The 22,106-nt window shown below is 37.2% G+C and overlaps 1 protein-coding gene across 2 annotated transcripts; it reads right to left on the bottom strand.

Annotated features, from left to right (window-relative positions):
* Positions 1–2,697: 2,697 nt before the first annotated feature.
* crtc1b (CREB regulated transcription coactivator 1b) lies at positions 2,698–20,483 on the bottom strand. 2 transcript variants are annotated; one of them, XR_003277503.1, is made up of 13 exons: positions 20,358–20,483; positions 18,956–19,072; positions 16,914–17,039; positions 16,624–16,685; positions 16,422–16,525; positions 13,754–13,859; positions 12,425–12,749; positions 10,762–10,974; positions 10,596–10,682; positions 9,881–9,967; positions 9,051–9,225; positions 4,288–7,239; positions 2,698–4,229 (listed from the first exon to the last, which is right to left on the bottom strand). XR_003277503.1 is itself a non-coding variant. In XM_026221186.1 (12 exons), the coding sequence occupies exons 1-12, from the start codon at positions 20,481–20,483 to the stop codon at positions 7,028–7,030; spliced, it is 1,740 nt and encodes a 579-aa protein (XP_026076971.1). In that variant the 3' UTR covers positions 2,698–7,027. The 2 variants fall into 2 exon arrangements, 1 of the variants encoding a protein (XP_026076971.1); XM_026221186.1 differs by having other exon boundaries at positions 2,698–7,239.
* Between the last annotated feature and the right edge of the window lie 1,623 nt (positions 20,484–22,106).

Genomic DNA, 22,106 nt, shown 5'->3' with positions numbered 1-22,106 from the left:
GACTTTTATTTATTTATTATCACAGATTCAGTGCATTTAGAAAAGGCAAATTCATTCACTAGTGAAATAAACACTATGCAGAGATGCACAACATGGCATTGTTCAGAATCATTTTTAGATTTCTTAATTTTTTTTCCCCTGACACTTACAAGAGTCTGCCACTGAACATGCTAAATGTTAACCAATATGTTTATATATATTTGGTATAAGTGTGTGTGTGTGTGTGTGTGTGTGTGTGTGTGTCAAAATGTGGAAATATAATATCATGATTAAAAATCTATACTTGTTACCATAATGATAATCTAATTTTAACAGATGGTGAGATCGGTATTATGAATTTATAGCCTACAGAAAGTTTACAGATAGCTGAAGCAGCTACATTTTGCCGTTTAAGATGCGCTCAAGACACTGTAATAAAAACATTTAGGGCTTCAGTCCCTTTAACCTACCCATAGCACCGCCCCTGGTTTGCAGCATTGATCTACTGTATTAAACTTGAAAACATTTGAAACATTATATCATTTTTTTTATTGCAGCATGAGCACATAAGCATTATCTACTAGACAGCAAATATAAAATTAACCTATGTGTTGTGATTCTTAAAAATGAATGAATCTTGCTGAATATATTAAAAAACTTTATTAAAAATGATTAATATTGTAAACTGACATGTATTCAGGGTGTAAGAAAATATTTTTCCACATTATATGTGGGTTTTTTTAAATGCACATTGAAAGAAATTACTACATAAAAGTAATTTTTTATTATTACTGTTATTTATTTATTTATTATTAAATTAATTATAACATTATCTAATTAAAATTATTATATTTAACAATTAATTTTTTGCTCAAATATCTTACTAATATCTAAGATGGCTAAGAATTTTAAATTTTTGTTTCCACTATCTACTAATATCTAAGATAGGGGTGTCTTGCTCCAACCTGCTCCAACACAGAAACTATGTAGTTTTCAAAGAAGCCTGAAGGACTTGATTAGTTGGATCAGGTGTGTTTAACTAGGCTTGAATGGGGAAATAGTGGCCTACTGGTTCGAGAGTTTGATTCCTAACCCTAGGGTTGTGGGTTTGAGTCTTGGGTCGGCAATATTATGACTTAGGTGCCCTTGAGCAAGGTACTGAAGCCCCAACTGCTACCCGGGTGCCGCAGCATAAATGGCTGCCCACTGCTGTGTGTGTGCACTTTGGATAGGTTAAATGCAGAGCATGAATTCTGAGTATGGGTCACCATACTTAGCTGTATGTCACGTCACTTTTTTTTTTTTTATATATATTTTTTAAATCTAAGCACCGGCCCTCCAGGAATTGAGTTTGACACTCCTGCATTTTGTGTTTGCTCTAATATCTAATCTCTATCTCTAAGAATTGTCCATTTTTTGTTTGCACTATTATGTACTGACAGCTTACTAATATCTTAGATGCCTAAAGGATTGTCAAGAACTGTGAGGAGAGAGGTTTTCTTTCTTCAGTGGAAGAGAACAAAGGAATGTCCTTCTTGTTCTTTGTTTCCACTGGTTCCACGTTCTTTCTAATGTTCTTCAGAGGCGTGGCATCAGCTTTTTTCCGGTCTGCAATAAATATGTGACTTACCTTAGTATCACACTATTGATCCACGTTAAAAGTACAGGATATGTAGTGCTGCTTCTTTGTGCGACTTACAGTTTGTGCTCATGGAGAAGGCACTCTCGCTAGTCTTTTCTGCAAAGCTTCACATCTAATACGTTTCTGTTCCTGCTCGCTGTGAAAGAGAGAAAGCAAGAGTTTAGCAAGAGATTCTCAAGAGGATTTAAAAGGCCACTCAATCATGCAGTTGGCCATTATACTGACAGCACTGCAGTTAGAAAATTATAACCGCTGATGATCTCTTTGAATGTGGAAACATTAAATTCGCCCAAACTGTGGAACAAGCTTACTAATAAAATCTGACAACACAATGGTGTGATGAGTGGAGTGGGCCGAGAGCCGTGGGAGTAATTGAAAATGAGTTACACCTACACCACTTACCGGTTTGGAATCCTACGGAGGAGCTCCGGAAGGATAAGTAGAATGCATAACCAATTTTTTATTTATTTTTAAAGTTATCATGAAATGAAAACTCAATCTATTTATGTTCTACTTTATTGATAAACATTCCATGTATTTTAATAGAAAAATTCTAATTTTGCAATCAATCTTATTTAAGTGGCCTCGCTTTCCATGAGCTAGTTACCAATTTATTTTCTTTGAAATCATACAGAATCCAGAATCCTCTTTAAGACCTCATCTGGCCTGCTAAGTTTTGTCTGTTATCTAAATTAAATCTGTGACGAGCATACACAATTCACAGTCGCATCTGAGGAGAGAATGCATGAATCAGCTCTACTGTATTCCTGTTTTTTTTTTAAAGATACAATCTGTGAGGACTTTGAGAAATTCAAAACCCAGCAAATCCAGCTTTTTTAAAGCCAAACTCAACATCATCACTCATTTTTTTTAACAAGATTAATGAATGTGAGTCATGTGTGTCATATTTTATACTCCATTCTTTTATACTTTGCGATTTTTAGTAAACAAGCTTTCCTCATAAAACCCTGATGAAAAACATTAATTGACAACACTGCATTAGCACTGAGGTCACAAAAGCCAGAATTCAAAAAATATATATCTATATATATGTATTTTAAAAACACGTACAGAAATACAGGTTACAAAATATAAATGATATAACAAGAAGGCTCTGAAATATGCAGCTGAGACAACATGCACATCCATATTTAGCATATTTTTTTCTGAGAAAGGAAAAGGACCAGCAAAACAACAAAGACGAAAATCAGTTCCTTCTACAATCAGTTACCACATATAGGAGACAAAGATGACCACACCAGCACAGCGACTATAGAACTGGGCGTCTGGATATATCCAACCCAATAAAAGATATAGACGCCCACAAATGATATGCCCTATTATACCGTTAACTCCAATAAAGAGCGAGCACTGTTTAGGCTCAGAAAACGAGAGATCACAAAGATTTGATGCGCATTCTGTAACAACACTCTCATGAGTGGTTTGTTTCCATTATCTTCTAATACTCATTAAACCTGCCTTAATTGAAATGATGGTTGACAAAATTAAAAATAGATAATTTTTACAGAAAGAAATCGATGTAGATGGCAATTCGTTTATGCTAATGCTGTGATTTAAGGGGAATGGTTGTTATATTGCTCAGCTCTATCCTATGGGTGACTATCATTATGTTTATCAAGAAATACATCTCAACTAGTCAGCTACGTCATTATAAGTCTTAATAGTACGGACATTGTAATCATGGTCACTAACTGCTCAGCAGTTCTATTAAGGCTTAAAGGGGAATTTACTCTAAGGGGGTTTAGTCTTACACAAATAATCAGGACACAAATTAACAATTCCAACATTCACATAAGTGCTGTTAGCTAAAACCGCCCCAGTTTGGCTGCATGCTGCATGTGCATCAACAACAAATTATTTTACCAATAAATACATGCAGTCTGCCTACATCTCCTAATTTTTCACATGTTAAAGCAACAAACAGACTGAGCCCTTTTTCGTTCTGCATTGGGAAGTCATGCGCTTCCAGAATTGTTTTCCCTATGAATTATCAGTGCAATACAGAAAACAGTACACAAACAACATCTTCATGGTAAACTGAGGGAAGTGCATGTACAGGATTGAACAGTCGGCATTCTCAGAAGGTAAAACAGTCCAAGTTTCATGAGCAAAGCCGCAGCTGAAGTTTTCAGGAGCAGCAGCCAGACGATTTAGAAGAAATGCACATAAACATCAGTATGAAAGCTGCCGTATCTTTGAGATTTCCTGACAGGATTTCAATCGGAATCTCAAGATGCAAGGGCCAAGCGAATCGAGAGGGCAAGGGAATGACCCAACTGAAGATATCAAACATGCTACAATCGTGATGAGTAGGAAAATGCTACCATGGCCGAAAACAAAAAACGGCAACATAACAGATCAGAGAATAAAACAAACAAACAAACAAACAAAAAACAATAGTGCTTTGGTCAAGCATTGTCCAGCAGGTCATTTGGTGTAATGCACTAACTTGAAAAAGATCATAACACGGAGCCCCACAAATACATTCTGTTTCTGAACATGATCATAGACGTAAAATGACACGACTAGCATTAACTAATACATGCACTGTGTCTCATGGGTTTATACTGTTTTATGTGCAGTGAATCTTGTTACTGGAATCAGCCAAGCAATTGAAGACCTCATACCAAAAAACTAACGAAGACCTCGCTCTAAAGGTTTTTTCTCATTTTGACATGCTGTCATCATATTCCAGTGATAAGCTTTATGTACACTATTTTCAGGAGCGAAACACGCTCATGGAAAACATATGAAAATAACAGGAGAAATATTCTGGCACAGTTTGAGGAATAAAAACTTAAGCGAGTATTGCGGTTTTTGTTGCGTCTAATAAACTACAGTGTATGAACCATCTGAGCCAATCCCTATTTCTCAGCACTAAGAATACTATTCATATTCACCCATTAATATCCCAGATTGTTTGGTTGATTTATGCTTTCAGTTTGCATAGGAATCAAATTGGATTTGCACAGTTTTGAGAGCTAATATTTCCTTCCAGGACCCAGATGACCAAAATATATCTGGCTCAACCAAAATGGCTAAAACTTTAGAAGGAAACATTTCGTTTAATTGCCAAAACTTTACCTTGCTATTCATCCCCAGTTTTATAAATATGTTGTTTATAAGACTTACAAGTTAAAGTGGGGTCCAAAAGTACAAAAAATGACAATACTTAACTTTAAATAAAAATCGAAACTATTATAAATGAAAGCTTGTTTTTTATGTGGAATAAAGAATTATAATAATAAAAAAGTTTATATCTTGAAAATCTGCTGTTTTTTTCCACTTCTAAATAAAAACAATTAAGTTAATTGCATCTTTTTATCTCATAATTTTAAAAGTATGAACTGTGCTCAAAAAGTTAAACCTTGTTTGTCCCATGGCAAGCTTCTATAATTATCAACATACCAGTTTGACTAAAAAACTAAAACTAAAAATAAATAAAATAAATTCCTTAATATTTCTTATTGTCCCCTTTGTTTCAATGTCATTTTGTACACAATCAACATGTTACGTAATAATTGTCTTTGTTTGTGATCATTTTCATTCCATAATGTGGTGTTTTTTGGACCCCACTGCATAGAAAGCTCCTTAACTGCATCACTAAATTGTAAATGAGTGATTCCTTAATTCCTTCTTATAGTACTCAGGGAAAACTTGGTCACTTGATCAAGGTATGACAGGACATGAACATACGCATGGGAATGACAAACAGAAGCTCCTGTAAACGCACAGAATAAGGAGCATTACTCTCCCCAAGCCAGATGACTGACATCAGCTTCACAACAGAACCTTGAGTTATGTTTGGCAGTACAAGTACAAACTATACAGCATTCAATACTAAACAAAATGGCATTGTTAAAACAAGAGTATCACGAGGAAAACAGTTTAGAGACGATTAGAAAAACATGTTAACAGTTAGAAACAGCATTTTGTTCATATAAGGCAAAATCAGGTCCTCTCACAGTGAAGTGTTCAACAGGTTTCTGCAGCAGCTCTAGGGTCACATATTTACTGACCACCGTTGAAGCGTACATTTCAGCTATAACAGATCTTCAATTTGAATAAATAACATATGTGAAACATATGGAAAGTCACATGACACATGTCCACAAATCACCAAGATATGGGTTACATTCCTATTGAGAGACTGCTGTCCTTCTGCAAGAAAAATCACAGGCAAATAAAATATCAAATATGATATCAAAAGACCAATTGTGACATCTTGAGATGTCTGGAGGATACATAATGCTGGCAAAACGAAATGATGGAAGCCATTTTGTTAAAGCAAACTTTATGCCTTCCAGTGTACAGTGAGCAACGCTCCCTTTAGTCTCACCCCACGGACTGTTGGCTGAATGTCTGATGCATATGGGACAAAAGTGGAAACACTTAAGGAGTTTCAAAGTTGTCATCATATTGGTTGAATTCTACAGGATTTCAGCAAGACGTGTGTGTCGCGTTCTTTAACGTTCCACCTGGAAACAAAGACGCCGTGATGCCAAACCCTCTCACAAAAGAAGAAAGCCGTCATGCTTCAGGATCAACTAAACGCTGGGTTTTCAAAAGTGTTTGAAATATTTTCACTTGGCGGAATAGAATCTTTATAATACATCTGAGGGTTTTACACACTGGTTTGTTATTGTGGCAACACTTTCACGCCCTGAAACTTGAAGCTGAACGAAACGCACTGTGATTGATTGTTTGACATGTCGGTCAAATGGCCTCATGGGTGGACCTTGGCCAAAGAAAGCAGCCATGAATTCCAGATTCAGCCGTCAGTCTGAAGGTCTGGCTACGTGAGACTACGCTCCCTTAAACATTTGATACACAATCTGGGGGAGTAGTGCTCCTTACATAAATATGATTAAATAATATATATTATTACAAAAATAATTAGAATAAATACAATCTAAATAAATATGTTGATTACACACACATAATAACACACAGATGGATATTTCTTCAAAGACACATGGCATAATTATGTAAACATTTAAAAAAACAGATTTTCTGTCAGATTTTTCACTTACCGTCATGTTACAAAAATAATGTAAATATTAATTACTTAACATGGTATGATCCATGAAATCATCAGAATGAACAATGTAAAAGGAATCGTAAAATCGTAATTGTAACCAAGTAAACAAAACATGAATACATGAAGAGAGTGGATGGTGGATGGTATTGCGCATTGGAAACTATCCAGTGTTGTCACAGCACTTCCACCTCCACCCCTCGCCGTCACCACCAGTCCCTGGCCACGAGTGGTTTGGCAGCCTGCTGTTTACGTGGGTGTTTGGGGGGACGTGGACGGCCACTGACCAGATGGTGAACTGAGAGGCCATGCAGCAGAATGTCTCGCTTCGAATTGCATTAACGGGTTCACAGTCGATCCATGCGGAACGTGTCCTCAGTGGCCGGATCGGCCAGAACCATGTCCGGATCATTGAGCATGTGCAGTCCGTCCAGTGTCAACGGGTCGATTTTCAGCTCGTCCAATGGGAACTGAGAGTCTGCGTCAAAGCTGATGTCACCAACGCTGGCCAACGAGCTGGTGAGGTCTTTGGAGAGATTTGGCGGAGATTCTCCCGTCACTAATGTGAGACAAATCAAATTATCAGCTGAGATGGCCAGTCTACTTTTAAATACACACTCTCTGATTAGACAGATGGCACAAATGTACATCACCACTGATGTAAGCACTCTCTTCCCCTCATAACTAGTGGCGAAGCTGTGGGTGGGCCCGAGTGATCTGTGGCCCACCCAGTGAGAAGCTGGTAATTTTACAAATGTATGTTATTATAACTTCATATATGTGCTTTAAAATATATTTAATGTGAGTTTTCACTGTCAATTACAGGCAGTTTATTAATTTTCCCTCTTCCAATAGGTGCATACCATACACTTGTCAAAATAATGATTGGCCAGTTTATGTTAGTCCCACCCACAATTATGTTGAAAATAGTGTTCAATTTGAAAGTTGAATTTGAAAATAGTGAAACAAGCAATACATTTAAAGTATAATATTACTATAGGTACAGTGTTTGATCTGCTAAAAAGATGCATTCTTTGTGGAAAGAAAAAAATAAACATTGTGCTTGATACTCTTCTCCACAGCGAACTGCATATTTACAGCTGCGCTCATTTCTATGGTCCTCGATATCTATTCTCCTTTGAATGCGAATGGAGACACTTGATTATGAGATCATCTGCGAAGCCCCATTATCTAAGGTAATGCTTTGCATACCGTAAACTTTAGTTTAAGTTTGGCAATGACTTAACCTAACATTAACAATAAGAAATACATTTGGTACAGTAAAATGTCAACTTTTCATTAGCTCTGGTAGGTTTAACTGATAAAACTTTTAATTTTAATAATGTATTAGTAAAAGTTGAAATTAAAATGAATTTATGCAATTCTCTAGTAGTATTGTCTATTGAATCTTTGTGCTGTATTTTGTGTTGCCAATTTGATATACAGTTTTCATATGCTAAATTTTGCCCACCCAGTTTTATGTAGGCACTTATACATTTCTGGCCTCGTCCCAGACTTATACTGCATAAGACCCTATGTAGCTCCGCCCCTTTTCAGCACTGCGCTCATTGTGTATGTATTTCCAAAGCGGGAAGGTAAGGTGAGGTCATACAATCTTATTTTTTTTATTTATTTTTTTTATCTTAGCAGTCTACTTACATTTGTTATGACATCTGCTTTGAACATTTTCATACATTGCTGATAAAAAAACCCCACTTCACCAGCTAATTACTCCTCAACAGAGATGCTAAAGAGTTTAAAGTTTAAAGACAAAATTCTGTGCATATAAGGTGCATAGGTCAGCATTTCTCAAAGCATTTCTCCCCTTATTTCTCCTCTCTTACTAGTAACTTTGCATTTTAACAAATGCCAAAAACAACAATTAACGTGAACTACATGTAAGCAAACTGTCATCTGGTTATGGTAGCTAGGGAAGTGTTGCTCATGGTACAGTATCTAAGTGCATTAGAATACAGTGCTGGAAATATTCAGTGTTTGGATCAATTGGTTGCTCCATGGTATGCGTTACTTCCGCAAAAGTTGATTTTACAGAACAAACCAGACATTTAAGATAAATCCTTCAGTTTTCTTCTGTTAGAATAATTAACAATGTTTCTTGTGTGGTGGGGCTAAAAGACATGGATAATGGATAGACTCAAAAAAGGTTGAGAACCACAGGTATAGATGCATTTATAACATACCTCTGTGAAATCTCTTGGAAAGACATTTACATGAAGAAGACAGATGGCATAATTATGTAAACATTTAATAAACAGATGAAACTTGGTAGTTCACTTAAAGTTACAAAATAATGTAAATATGAATTATTTTTGCATAAAGAAGCTGATGCTGAAGCAAAAGACACAATACCTGTGAGAATGATGTTGGGGATGTTGCCATGGCTACTGTAACCGAGCTGCTGCATGTCCTGCTGACTGCTGTGGCTCCCGGTTAAACCCATCATGGCTGCCTGCGTGTAGTTCAGCGTTGAACAGTGACTAGAGCCACCTGGATTCTCCATCATATTCATGTTGAACTGCTCCAGCTACACAATCAGCATTAGAAAGTTCTCAATCCAACAATAAATAAAATCAAAATTGTAACACAGCATTCTATCTATCTATCTATCTATCTATCTATCTATCTATCTATCTATCTATCTATCTATCTATCTATCTATCTATCTATCTATCTATCTATCTATCTATCTATCTATCTATCTGTCTATCTGTCTATCTATCTATCTGTCTGTCTGTCTGTCTGTCTATCTATCTATCTATCTATCTATCTATCTGTCTGTCTATATGTCAGTCTATCTATCTATCTATCTATCTATCTATCTATCTATCTATCTATCTGTCTGTCTGTCTGTCTGTCTGTCTGTCTGTCTGTCTGTCTATCTATCTATCTATCTATCTATCTATCTATTTGTCTGTCTATATGTCTATCTATCTATCTATCTATCTATCTATCTATCTATCTATCTATCTATCTATCTATCTATCTATCTATCTATCTATCTATCTATCTATCTATCTATCTATCTGTCTGTCTATCTATCTATTTGTCTGTCTATATGTCAGTCTATCTATCTATCTATCTATCTATCTATCTGTCTGTCTGTCTGTCTGTCTGTCTGTCTATCTATCTATCTATCTATCTATCTATCTATCTATCTATCTAATAAAGAGCTCATGTACCTGGTTAGATAAGGCATTGGTCTGTCTGGATTGAAGTTGCTGATCATACAATGAATCCCCGAAGATGCTTCCAACCACCTGAATATGCTGTGAAGACACACATTATCAGCACAATAAAAATATTAATAATAATAATAATAATAATAATAACAATGTCTTTTTTTGCATGTATTTGATACAAATATTCTGAAATATTTTTACAATTTTTCTGTTAATATATTTTAAAATCAAATTGATTCCTGTGATGACAAAGCTGAATTTCCAGCATCATAACTCCAGTCTGTCACACGATCCTTCAGAAATCACTCTAATATACTGATTTGTGCTCAAGAAACATTTCTGATTATTATCAGTGTAGAAAATAGCTGCACTGCTTAATATTTTATGGAAATGGTGATGGACTACTATTCAAAAGTTTAGAATACTTTTATTCAGCAATGACACATCAAATTGATCAAAAGTAAAGACATTTATAATGTTACAAAAGATTTCTATTTCAAATGAATGCTGTAATTTTAAAATTTGTATTCATTACACTTCCTTTATCGTGATTTCCTCACAAATATATTTCAACATGGATAATAATAAGAAATGTTTCTTAAAGCAAATTAGTATAATATAATGGGACATGAGACACTGAAGACTGGAGTAATGATGATGAAAATTCAGCTTTGGTGAGAAATGAAGAATGAAGCCATAGAAGTGTTATGCATACTTGTGGTGAACCGCCAGGTGAGAAGCCCTGATTGGATACTGGAGATGTTGGTGACTGATTGGCTGAAGAGCCTGTCTGACTGCGGTACTGTCGGGAGAAATAAATATATTCAAAATTACCATATGAACCTAAATCAAAACGTGTAGAGCAGACGAAAAAAAAATACCGAGTTGGCATCTCCGCTTGTGGCTGACTGTGATTGGCTGGCAAGAGAGGGCTGGGTGGTGTTGGGGGTGGAGCTTACAGTGAGAGGCGGGAGGCGTATGAGACGAATGTTCTGAGGGAAGGTGTGCGGCTGTTTCTGCAGGTCGTTCAGTAAACTCAGCAGTGAGTATTGAGACAGCTGCTGCTCCAGGGACAGGCTGTCCATCATGATTGGCTATGACGACAACAGACATTATACAGTGTCACAAACTCAAACATGTATTAATACTTTGTTTACATTTATTTACTTTCATTAGCCACATTTCCACTGTCGAGCCAGTGCGAGCCAGGGCTTAAAACAGGTCAGATGGGGCTAATAGCCTCAGGCCAGTACCAACGAGGCCAGAATAGCGAAGGGTTTCCACAGTCGAGCCTGAAGCTCTGCTACGCTTCACTAAAACACGCCTCTCAGAAGCAATGTCACGAAACCCCATCATTTCAGCAACAAAGAGAAGTTATCATAGTTATATCAAGTTAACTTCTCTATCACAATTGTGTATTTATTTAGTAACATATTTTATCTGTCATAAGTCTCGCCTCGAGAGTTTAGCTCCAGGTAGCCTGTGTCATAAAAGTATAATAATGTTTTTTTTTTCGGGAGCTTTTATAAAAATAGAGATATTATCATTCAATCTTAATGTGATGAATAGGCTACTGTGGCTACAAATAAACAGAAACAGACTCGACTGTGGAAACACAGCACTATTCTGGCCTCTGTGCTACTTGCCCGAGGCTATTAGCCCCATCTGGCCCATTTTAAGCCCTGGCTTGGAAAAAGTAAGTAAGTAAGCCCGACAGTAGAAATGCGGCTACTGATTGTGATTACTGGATGGGAGGTTCACTACAAATAATGATTGGTGAAGGGAAAAAACGCAGACCTGGCAACCTTGGCTTGAACAATAGAAATCACCACTATTATTCAAGCCAAGGTTGCCAGGTCTGCGTTTTTTCCCTTCACCAAACATTATTTGTAGTGGACCTCTATAAATATAGGCAGGGTGCGAATTTGGGTGTTGGGGATTTGCCCCACCCCCATGTAAGTCAAAACTAGATGTAGGGTGCCAGATAGAAAGTAGCCTACACTGAAAATCCAATGAAAACAATTTCCATTAATCCAATTAAAAAATATACATATATGGTTATGATTCACGTTTATATTTTTAAACCAATGAAAAATAAATAAACAATAAATCACTTGCCCACAATTGCAAATGTGAAATAGATTCTTCACTGAACAATAATTTAATATTGTGTTATATTTATAATTATAGTTTTGTGCAAGTTGGCCAATGAAAAAAGAGCAGAACTGTTGTTATTCTCTGATCAACACAGCTGTGTTTTTTTACTGAATGAATCCACAGGTGCAGTCAGACATGTTTTACCACCCCTTTTGATTGACAGGATATTATCAGCCCTGATCAATGGCTGTTTTTAAACAACGGCAGATAAATCCTTTTTCCGACGATAGGCTATGATTATTGGCTGATGCATCAGTGCGACACTAAATAGAATCAGACTTTCATGGGAACCCACTGCTAGAAATGAATTAATAACCCTTTAATCACACACATATTATGTATTCAAACACATGCCGTGCTGTTTAGGGAGGCTGGAGTCTGGTTTACCTGTGCGATGGCTATTTGGGGTGAGATGGCAGGTGGTAGTGTGGGGGCAGGCGGCTGTGGGCTGATATTGGGTGAGGGGGCAGGCCCAGTGTGCTGGGCAGGAGGGGAGGGAGTGACATGACTGGCAGCACTGATGCCCAAGTGTGTCAGGTTGGTGGTGCTGCTGGAGCTGGAGGTAGGGAAGGTAATGGGGTCATCTGGATCCAGTGGGGTGGGGAGAGGAGGAGGGAACTGGATGTTTGTCAGATCAGGTAAGGAGCCGCCGCTGCTGTGAGCAGATGGCATCAAAGAACTATTCATTTCTTCATCAGGAGATGGGAATATGCTGGAAAAATCAAACATAACATTCAGTGAGACATGTTATATGATGCAATACTTATAAGAGACATATAAAATGATTAAATCTCACAAAGAAAAAAATACAGATAGATAGAATTTATCACATTAAAATACAATCTGTCCTACCCCAAGTATCATTCAATTGAAACACAATAATCACTTTAATTTGTTTTATAAAAAATATTTTATATTTTTTTTTTTATTTAAATCAGAATGTCAAGAATTTTAATTATAAATTATATGCAAATAAGCTTCAAGGCAGTATAAAATCTATACACTTTGCGAACAAAACAAAAATTAGCATTTTATTTTATATTTAGGTAATAAAAACCTTGAGGGGAAAATGCTTTAATTTTTCATAAAATTGATCTCACAGTGCAAGCAACAACAAAAACAGGCTTCATTCGCTTGATGCAAAACAGAATTTCTATGTTCTATTTCTATATATACTTTCTATATTATGTATTGATACCAGCCATAAACATTTTGGTCCCATTAGTTACAATGAGCAATGCATTTATTACACTATTATATAACTATTCATTATTAGTTCATTTTAGCTCAGGTCTAGTAAATAATAAGATAGAACTAAAATGAATGGATGCTTGAAAAGTATTTGTTTACTGCTAATTCATTTTAACTATGTAGTTAAGTGTTTTTCCTCACTGTGAAACTGCATCCAAACTTTTCTTTAGGATAAAATTTGTACACTATTTTTTTTTATCAGCAAGTCAGAGTATCATGTGACGTTGCCGTTTCTAATAAAGTTATTTGTCTATTGACAAATTATGTGCTCAAGCTATATTTTATAATTAGATTGTTTCATTCAGACCATTTCTATCTCAGTTTGGCACATTGTGATTGTTAAGATGTTGTACCTAAAGTTGTAGTCATTTGCCGCCAGCCTCATTTTCTCTATATTCATACTAAGTCAAAGGTTATCTAAGTGTTGCATGATTGTCCAGAACACAGTACAAATAATAAACTCACTGAATCCCAGGAACGTCACATGACTCGGTATGCAGAGATGCTTTGGGCTCGTCTTTCTCCATCTCTGATTCAGTGTCCTCTGTATCTGGAGGCGTGAGCAACAGCACTGCAGAAAGAGAGAGAGAGAGAGAAGGATGAACTCTTAACAGGTCATTTTACATGCGGAAAAACAACACCTTACAAATACATGTGAGTCACTGACAAATAAAGTGTCAACAATAAAATAATATTTAAAAAATCGTATTAAAACACATGCCAACTTCTTGGAAATGCTCTTTTTTATATTCATGTTAGTTTTCTGTTTTTACTGTGTTTACACACATTCACAATCTAAGTCATGTAAGTGTACAAGTGAATATAAATCATCTTAATTATCAAAGTACAAAAACAATTTTTTTCAATATTTGTTTTTATTTATTAATTCATAGAGTAAATACCGTTTATGTTTTGAGGAGTCACACTAATATGACATTTTATAACCTGAACTAACCCAGCCTTGTCTTTAAAAGGTCAAATTATCTGATATTTTATTGACTCAGTAACAGCGGTTTAAGGCACGGGCAAACCGGGCAGCCGCCCGGGGCGTAATTTTTTCGTGACACATTGGGGGCAGCAGCATGAGCAGATTAAAAAAATATATATAATAATAATATTCCTTTGCGTCGCGAAGAGGTTTTTCATCATTTATATCATTTCACTGTGTGTGGAATTGGCAAATTGGTGCTCCCTGCATCTGCCGGCGCCCTGCTTGCTGAAAATGTACAATGCACAGAAGCTGTGTGTTGTGAGAGAAGTTGGGTCTCTCTCAAATGGAACGGACAGGGCGGGGGGCTGGACAGGGATGGGGGATACACACTAGTAATATAATTTATAATAGGCTGAAGTCAGTCACACACCTCGACTTTCTTCCAAATAACGCACATTTCATTCATAATGTTATAATACAGGCCAGGATCGGCTCACTGAACTTGCCGTCATCAGTATCAATCACTTAATAGGGGAGCAGATTGCATATGATGACATCATTGATGATTTTGCACCAAGGATGGCAAGAAAGGTCAGGTTTTAGTTTGGTTTCTGTTCTGGGCCTATGCCCTCTTTAATGTTTTTTCACATTTGTGTGTTGAAGAATTCGTGTTATTTAGAATATATATTCTATATTTTATTTGTATAATATTCTTAATATTTTTTGTTGATAATAATATTGTTGCACTCCGCTTTTGTTACTTTTTATATATCTGATTGTATATATTTTTGGCATATTAATATAGTGTATATTTATTTAAGCTCTGATAACTTTTTTGAGCAGAATGGTGTTCATTGTCCTTTGGCAATGTTGGAGGTGGAAATTGTGCACCTTAAAAAGTGTGTTTGCTGTTTAAATTGCAATAGTTAATAACTTAATTCTCTTAAGTTTGGCTTTCTAATGAAGGATTTGTGCAATTGAGAAATTACCATTTATGTTGTTATAATAAAATATAACTGTTTGTGCAGAACTTTGTTTGTTATTTATGTATGTGTATGTGTGTGTGTGGATGGGGGGTGGTTTGGGGCTCGAAAGGGGTGTATTTCAATGTAGGACCGCCACTGCTCAGTAATGAAGGCCTGCAAGGTTCCTCTTTATGATTTATGTTGGTATGATAAATATTGGTTGCACCACATCATGACTAAAACGTTTTAAAATATTAATAAGCAGAGAAATACTTTTGTTAAAGGAATATTTTGAAAATCATCCCCAGGCTATCCAAGATTTAGATGCGTTTGTTTCTTCATGAAAACAGATTTGGAGAGATGTAGCATTATGTCACTTGCTCACCAGTGGATCCACTGCAGTGAATGGGTGCCGTCAGAATGAGAGTCCTAACAGCTGATAAAAACATCACAATAATCCACAAATAATTGACAAAAAATACTATCATTAAGACATTTTTAACTTTAAACTGTTGCTTCCAGCTAAAATATGAGTCCATAATCCATAATAGTGATACACTCCTTCCTTTCACTGTTGTCCTCTCACATCACCATCTTCTCCACCAACATATTTGTTTAGAACTGTTCGGACTGTGTTTGATCTGTGCATATTTCTCTCCTGATTCAGACGAGACGTCTTTTCCACTGGAGAAAACAATATGGACTCATTTTAGCTGGAAACAACGTTAAAGTTCTAAAAGTATTAATGATAGATTTTTTTTCTTACAAACATTACAAACATAAAGCTTTATACTTCACAAGACATTAATTGATGGACTGGAGTGTTATGGACTACATATGAATTATTTTGATGTTTTTTATCAGCTGTTTGGACTCTCATTCTGACGGCACCCATTCACTGCAGTGGATCCACTGGTGATGAAAATACAAGTGATGAAATGGTAAATTTCTCCAAATCTGTTCAGACAAAGAAACAAAATAATCTAAATCTTAAAGGACTGAAGAGTTATACATTTTCAAGAAACTGAAATTTATGTATAAACCGTTCCTTTAAAAATGCTGTTTTTAATCAATAATAACATAAGTACGACAAACTACTTAACTTCTTTTGAAGAATTGTATTATTCTAGTGAATTTCTTATCATTATTATTAATGTTTTTGACTTTAGGAGCTACAAAAAAATATCTAAAGATGAACTAATTCCATGCAGCATAAAAATAACTGATAAATTCTTACAAGTTTTTACTCCTTTTGACTGTAGTTCCTGAGATCCACCAACAAAAGTATCCTGTGGAGCTGGATTCACAGCGCTCTGGTGTAGAGCCGAGTCAGAGTTGGTTCTGCAGCAGACCAGCCGAGGTGGGATCATGCAAAAACACAATGATTTATGACCTTTCAGCATGTTTTGTTTATTAGGTTATGAGAAAAGCTGCTTTACCTCCTCCAACTTGTGTCAGGTGGTGGTGACAGATACACGGAGCTGTAGGGGCAGCTGTCAATGTAATCAGAGTTAAGGACAATGTCTCACACTGGGACGGTTTCTTCGTTAGGGAAAAAATGTGCGACACACCATACCAAAGTGTGAAAGGAAGGGATTTTTTTTATTTTTTTTAATCACATTCAACCACAGTGTTACACTAGCTGTCACTGTTTTGTGATTGTTTGTTCTGCTTCTGGAGTCACATTATGTGGAGTAAAACTTGTGTGTCTAGTAAAGTTAAAGGATATCTGACGTCCATGCTTGTCCACAGAAAGAGGTCTACGATGCGGAGAAGCGTTGCGGTTCCTGTCCCGATACACGCGGTCCACCAGGCCATGATGTCGTGATGTCCGACTGGTGTCCAAAACCGTTGTCTGGAAAAGAATCTGATTTGTTTAAATGGTGTTCAAATGTACTTTCACAAGAAAAGGTTTCAGAACTTTTGCTGCAGTATTTGGCAAATAAAAGCACAGAACAGGCTCCACACAGAAGATGGACCAGCAGAATGAAAGCTTGGAGCAATGAGAACCATCTCGTACATACTTATGCTAATGTTTCAGAAATGAAGAGCAATGATAAAGAAGGAAATGACACTTGGGCAAATGCATGTTATATTTTACTAATTCATTAAAAAGGTTTTCTGGACATGGACAATAATATAAATCTTTGGTTAATACTTTGTTTTAAAAGGTGTTTGTTTTAACAATTCCTCCTTTACAGTGCATTTTCAAGTCCCTATCTCATTTTAAAGTGTCCCCAAAAAGTATTTGGACCTTCAATCCACACTGATATATTAATGTTTTTGCATTAATTAACAGAATGTCAAGGCAAGTGTTTTTTTTCTTCTTCTCTATTTCTGTTCCTTGCCACTGTCGCCTTGTGCTTGCTTAGTTGAGGACACTTAACTGACTGATTGCACAGACACTATTGGAAGAGAGCTGAACTGGACCATGACATCTCTGAACGGACTTTAACTGGAAAAATTACTCTTTGTTATTGTCTTCTTGGATTATTGACAAACTATTTTTCTGTTTAACACTGTAAAGCTGCTTTGACACAATCTGTATTGCATAAAGCGCTATACAAATAAAGAAAAAAAAAAAAAGAAGAAATCACAAAAATGTGTTTTTAGTACGTAGGAAAGCTCTGGAATTGTGACTCGGATCTCAAAAAGTGTCAATATATATATATATATATATATATATATATATATATATAATCTTTATGGAAGGTAAATATTAGTTTTTCTTTTATCAGTAAAAAGTGTCCCAATGAACACTTTTTTTACATGATAAACTGGCTGTTCATTAAGAAACATTCCAGATGTTTCTCCATTGCTTTTCTTTCTTTAATTTGAAAGCTTTCAAACAAAACAAATCATTGGCTTTGAAAATATTGCAAATATGATATTTTCCTGTGTCGTCAATATCAGTTTCCATCCTTTAAGACTCTTGTAGCATCCCTTTAATTAACAAAAGTCGTAATAACATCATCTTCCATGAAGTGACAACATTTGGTGGCAAAGCAAAGGCATCTTAAACTATTAGCCTCACACTAAAAGCTGTTTGCGTCCGATCACAGAACTTAATAATATGATAATATAAAGAATAAAACAGCGCACACTCATGCAAGCGAACTCTCAATTTTTCACTGAGTAATGACTAGCCTGTCCATCCTTTTAGGGTCTATATGGTTAATTTTCTTGACAGTTGTGTAAATAGTTATAATAACTAGAGTTATGATTGCTAGAGTTTAAGTGTTCAAGCTTGACCAAAGCATTTTTCTGGAACACAGAAATACATCACAAGCTTATTCTGTTCTTTTCATTTAACATGCACCGTTGAAAACGTATTGTATAAATTGTAGTCACATGGAAAATGGACCGTTTTCTAAAAAAACAGCCCATTCCATTGACAATAGTGTAGAGATGGATGAAGCACTGGTCACATAGACGTCACTGTCAAACCAAGCAGTTTTCTGTTGGACAGTGTGGCAAATTTGTGTGACCAACTTGAATAGAAGCATACATTTATAAGGATAACTTTTTTACCTTCACACAAAACTCCCAAGCGCATGGATTACTCTGGAAATGAATGAAATTCACCCACAAATTTCACAAAGAAACCATAAACGTGACTGCACCTAATAAGAACGACCCATCGAATGCCCTTTGAGCGTTTTTCCAGTTAGGATGTTTATGAAACTGTGATTAGATCATCTGAAGGGAAATTCAGTCATAAAGTGACAGCAAAGAAGAATTTTCAAACTTATGAAGTTTCTAAGGTCTCACCTGAAAAGGGAGGTCAGTGTTGCTATTCCCAATCTGATTGACATTGGGCAGTGACCCTCCATAGCACTGAGCTCGATTCTGGCCTAGTTGCAAATACTGGGTCTTCTGTAACTGCAACTGTGCAAAATAACAGTGCGTGAAAAGCAGCAGTGAATGACTTAATGAATGCATGAATGAACGTAAACCAGATACTGTGGAGTAAAAACACTTTATCAAGTGAAGAATGAGAAAAGCAGACCAGAGGTAATAAAAAGTAGCAGAACATGGGTATTAACTTATGTGATGCACGCTAACATGTATCTGGATCTGACATGTAGTAAGAGGTTGAATACAGAGACCGGTGCAAATTGCTCTAATATATTCCTAAATTTAAGCACAAACCTTTACATAATGACTATTTATTTTTTAAAGTTTCCCAGGAAAGTTAATTTAACAAACATTGACCAATATGTTTATTGGCACTATCGAAAATGCATAAAACAATATGTGTAAGTTAATTTAAATAAAATAACAATAATCAAAAATAAAATGAGTAGTAACAATCAACAAAACAAAAAAAAAAACATTATTTCAGTCAAATTATATGCTTTTTTAAGCATATTTCATGAATTTATTGTATTATGAAGCACAGTATATATATATATATATATATAAAAAAAAAAAAAAACCTTAAATGAGATATTTGAAAAAAAAAAAAAAAATTACTATCAGTATTAGAGAACACTTACAGAAACCTCCAAGTTATTGGTGTTAATCTGGCTAATGGTTTTAGGTTTTGGTTAGTTAGTAACAATAACCCTGACTCTTCATGATAGTTACCAGTGCCTTATGTATCCCAATGTGGCTGTACTGCATTTAAACTCGTTTTACCCGACAGCTTTTACAAAAATAAAAAAATAAACAATTAATAATAATAATACGAAAATCCTAGTTGGATAAACTTCATAAAAAAACAAAAAAAAAAACAAAAAAAAAAAAAACACAGTGCTACAAAATATGTGCAATTAGACTTTTAATTTAAAATCTATTGTTACATGGATACATAATTTGTGACAACTTGCCCCGGTCTCCTCTCCTGTTTGACATTTCATCATTCAATAAGTAGCAACTGTCGCCTGATACACGCAACGAGATCGAAAACTAAAGGACCGAAAAGCAATCACAGTCCATTAAAGGCCAGGAAAGGTCCCTGTGCAGATGTGCATGACATCTGTCTCATAACATCTCTCTCTACAGCAGCATCCTCAGCATCTCTGAGCTCATGCATCCGATCGGCCTCCCGTTAAGCTCAACCGCCGAAACATCATTATCGTCCTTCACGATTTGTCACGATTAAGTCAAATACAGGCTATATTCTACACAGCAGCAGTGCTAAGCGCGTGCCCGTCTCTGACACACGTACCCGTGCAGCTCGCGTGATGCTCAGCTCTTTCATGACCTCCTCAAACGCCGCGGTCTCCTCCGCCTGCTTCTGGTTGTGCAGGGCGATTTTCTCGCTGAATTTTCGCGGATTATTTGAGCTCGCCATCTTCCGTTGTTCTCCAAAACACCGAGCGTTGCGTGAGACGCGTTCTGCGCTGCGGCGTCATCACGGGAAGAGTTGTGGGCTTTGGAGTCCACTGGAGGAGCGCATGATTGATAAAACACACACACACACACACACACACCTTCACTAGATCAATGAAATGTCTTCATGTGTCATGTCGTGATTGAAAATACCTGCTATTTATCCTTAAAATATGCACTAAAGGCACTTAGGACAAGGCTGCTAATGTAAAATAAAGATATGTTTATTAGTTTAAAACAAACATTTTTATAAAATTGTTGTGATTAGTGTGTTACAACTGAAATCTTCAATATTTTTAACTAAACTTGTTTTTGTAACATTTATAGAGATTTAATATTCTTTATTTAAAAAATAGCCTACGTAAAGATTCTTTATTCACTTTACATTTATATATATATTGTGACAAGTGTCCCGAGTCCTCATCAGCGTCGCCCTGGCAACCGACACGCCGCACCTGTCCCCGCTCATCAGCCACTGAGCAAGCCCAGCTGCGGCTCATCAAGCGGGCTATAAAGATGCGGCAGAGGAGGAAGAAGGGGAGCAACGTCTCCATGCCAGGAAGTGACTCTTTGTTCTTTTCCCCGCAGAAAGCAGCCCTTAAGCCGCAGCCCCGTCGAACCACGGTGACACCGGCACAGCACAGGCACGCGCACAAGAGGGATACAAGGACACGGACACGAAGACCCGCACTTTCGACACTTCCTCACTGGCACTCTCAATAAAATCCACCCTTCGGGGATATTTTTCACTCACTCGCTCGTCGTGTGCTTCTTTGTCTCGTGACAATTTGGTGGAGAATGCGGGCAACAAATTGAAAGAAGCACCGACAGCGATCACCAAAATTGTGAGTTTTTTTCCCCCGTTCACCGTTGTGTTTTTTTTCTTTTCTTTTTTTTTGTGTGCAGGCGGCAGCTCCTCCCCCGTGATGGAAGAACTGCTCAAACACCTCACCGAGGTGAGCATCCGCCAGCAACAAATTGTTGAACACATGGCCGCGCGGCAAGGGGAAACTGAACGGGAGCTCGCCGCGCTTCGCACTGCCACCGCCCAGCGCGCTCCGCTGCCTGATCCCCGCGTCCAAGCCGCGCAGCTCGTGCCCCGGATGACGGCGAGTGATGACGTCGAGCTGTACCTGCAGATGTTTGAGGCCACAGCCGTGCGCGAAGTCTGGCCCATGGATGAATGGGCACATCTCCTCGCCCCGCTCCTGACGGGGGAAGCACAGCGGGCCTATTATTCTTTGACTCCCAACCGAAGGGCTTCATATGATGAATTAAAGAAAGAACTCCTCGGCCGCGTGGGTCTGTCCCCGATATGTGCGGCCCAACAGTTCCACGATTGGGAATATCGACCCCGATTGCCCGCTCGCGCACAGGCAGCGGAACTCACCAGGTTGGCGCATCATTGGCTGTTGGCCGGGGATCCCAGCGCGCACCAGGTGGCGGAGCGCGTGGCCGTCGACCGCCTTCTTCGCGCCTTGCCCCGATCCATCCGCCAGGCGGTAGGCATGCGGAACCCCTCCAGTGTGGATGAAGTGATCGAGGCCATTGAGCTGGCGGATGCCGCCTACCACCGGGAGGCTGG

Source organism: Carassius auratus, chromosome 36, assembly GCF_003368295.1.
Source record: "Carassius auratus strain Wakin chromosome 36, ASM336829v1, whole genome shotgun sequence".
Classification (NCBI taxonomy): domain Eukaryota; kingdom Metazoa; phylum Chordata; class Actinopteri; order Cypriniformes; family Cyprinidae; genus Carassius; species Carassius auratus.
Note: the sequence above shows the minus strand (reverse complement) of the source record. Positions and strands in the feature narration are given on the sequence as shown.

Bases quoted from the DNA above. Each gene is read 5' to 3' on its own strand.
- crtc1b (XM_026221186.1), bottom strand. From the start codon at position 20,483: ATGGCGAGCTCAAATAATCCGCGAAAATTCAGCGAGAAAATCGCCCTG. The intron at 9,968-10,595 runs GTATGCATAACA...GTGTCTTCACAG, and splicing joins CACCTGGCGGTTCACCACAA to CATATTCAGGTGGTTGGAAG. The intron at 7,240-9,050 runs GTATTGTGTCTT...GTCTCACATTAG, and splicing joins CCCCAACATCATTCTCACAG to TGACGGGAGAATCTCCGCCA.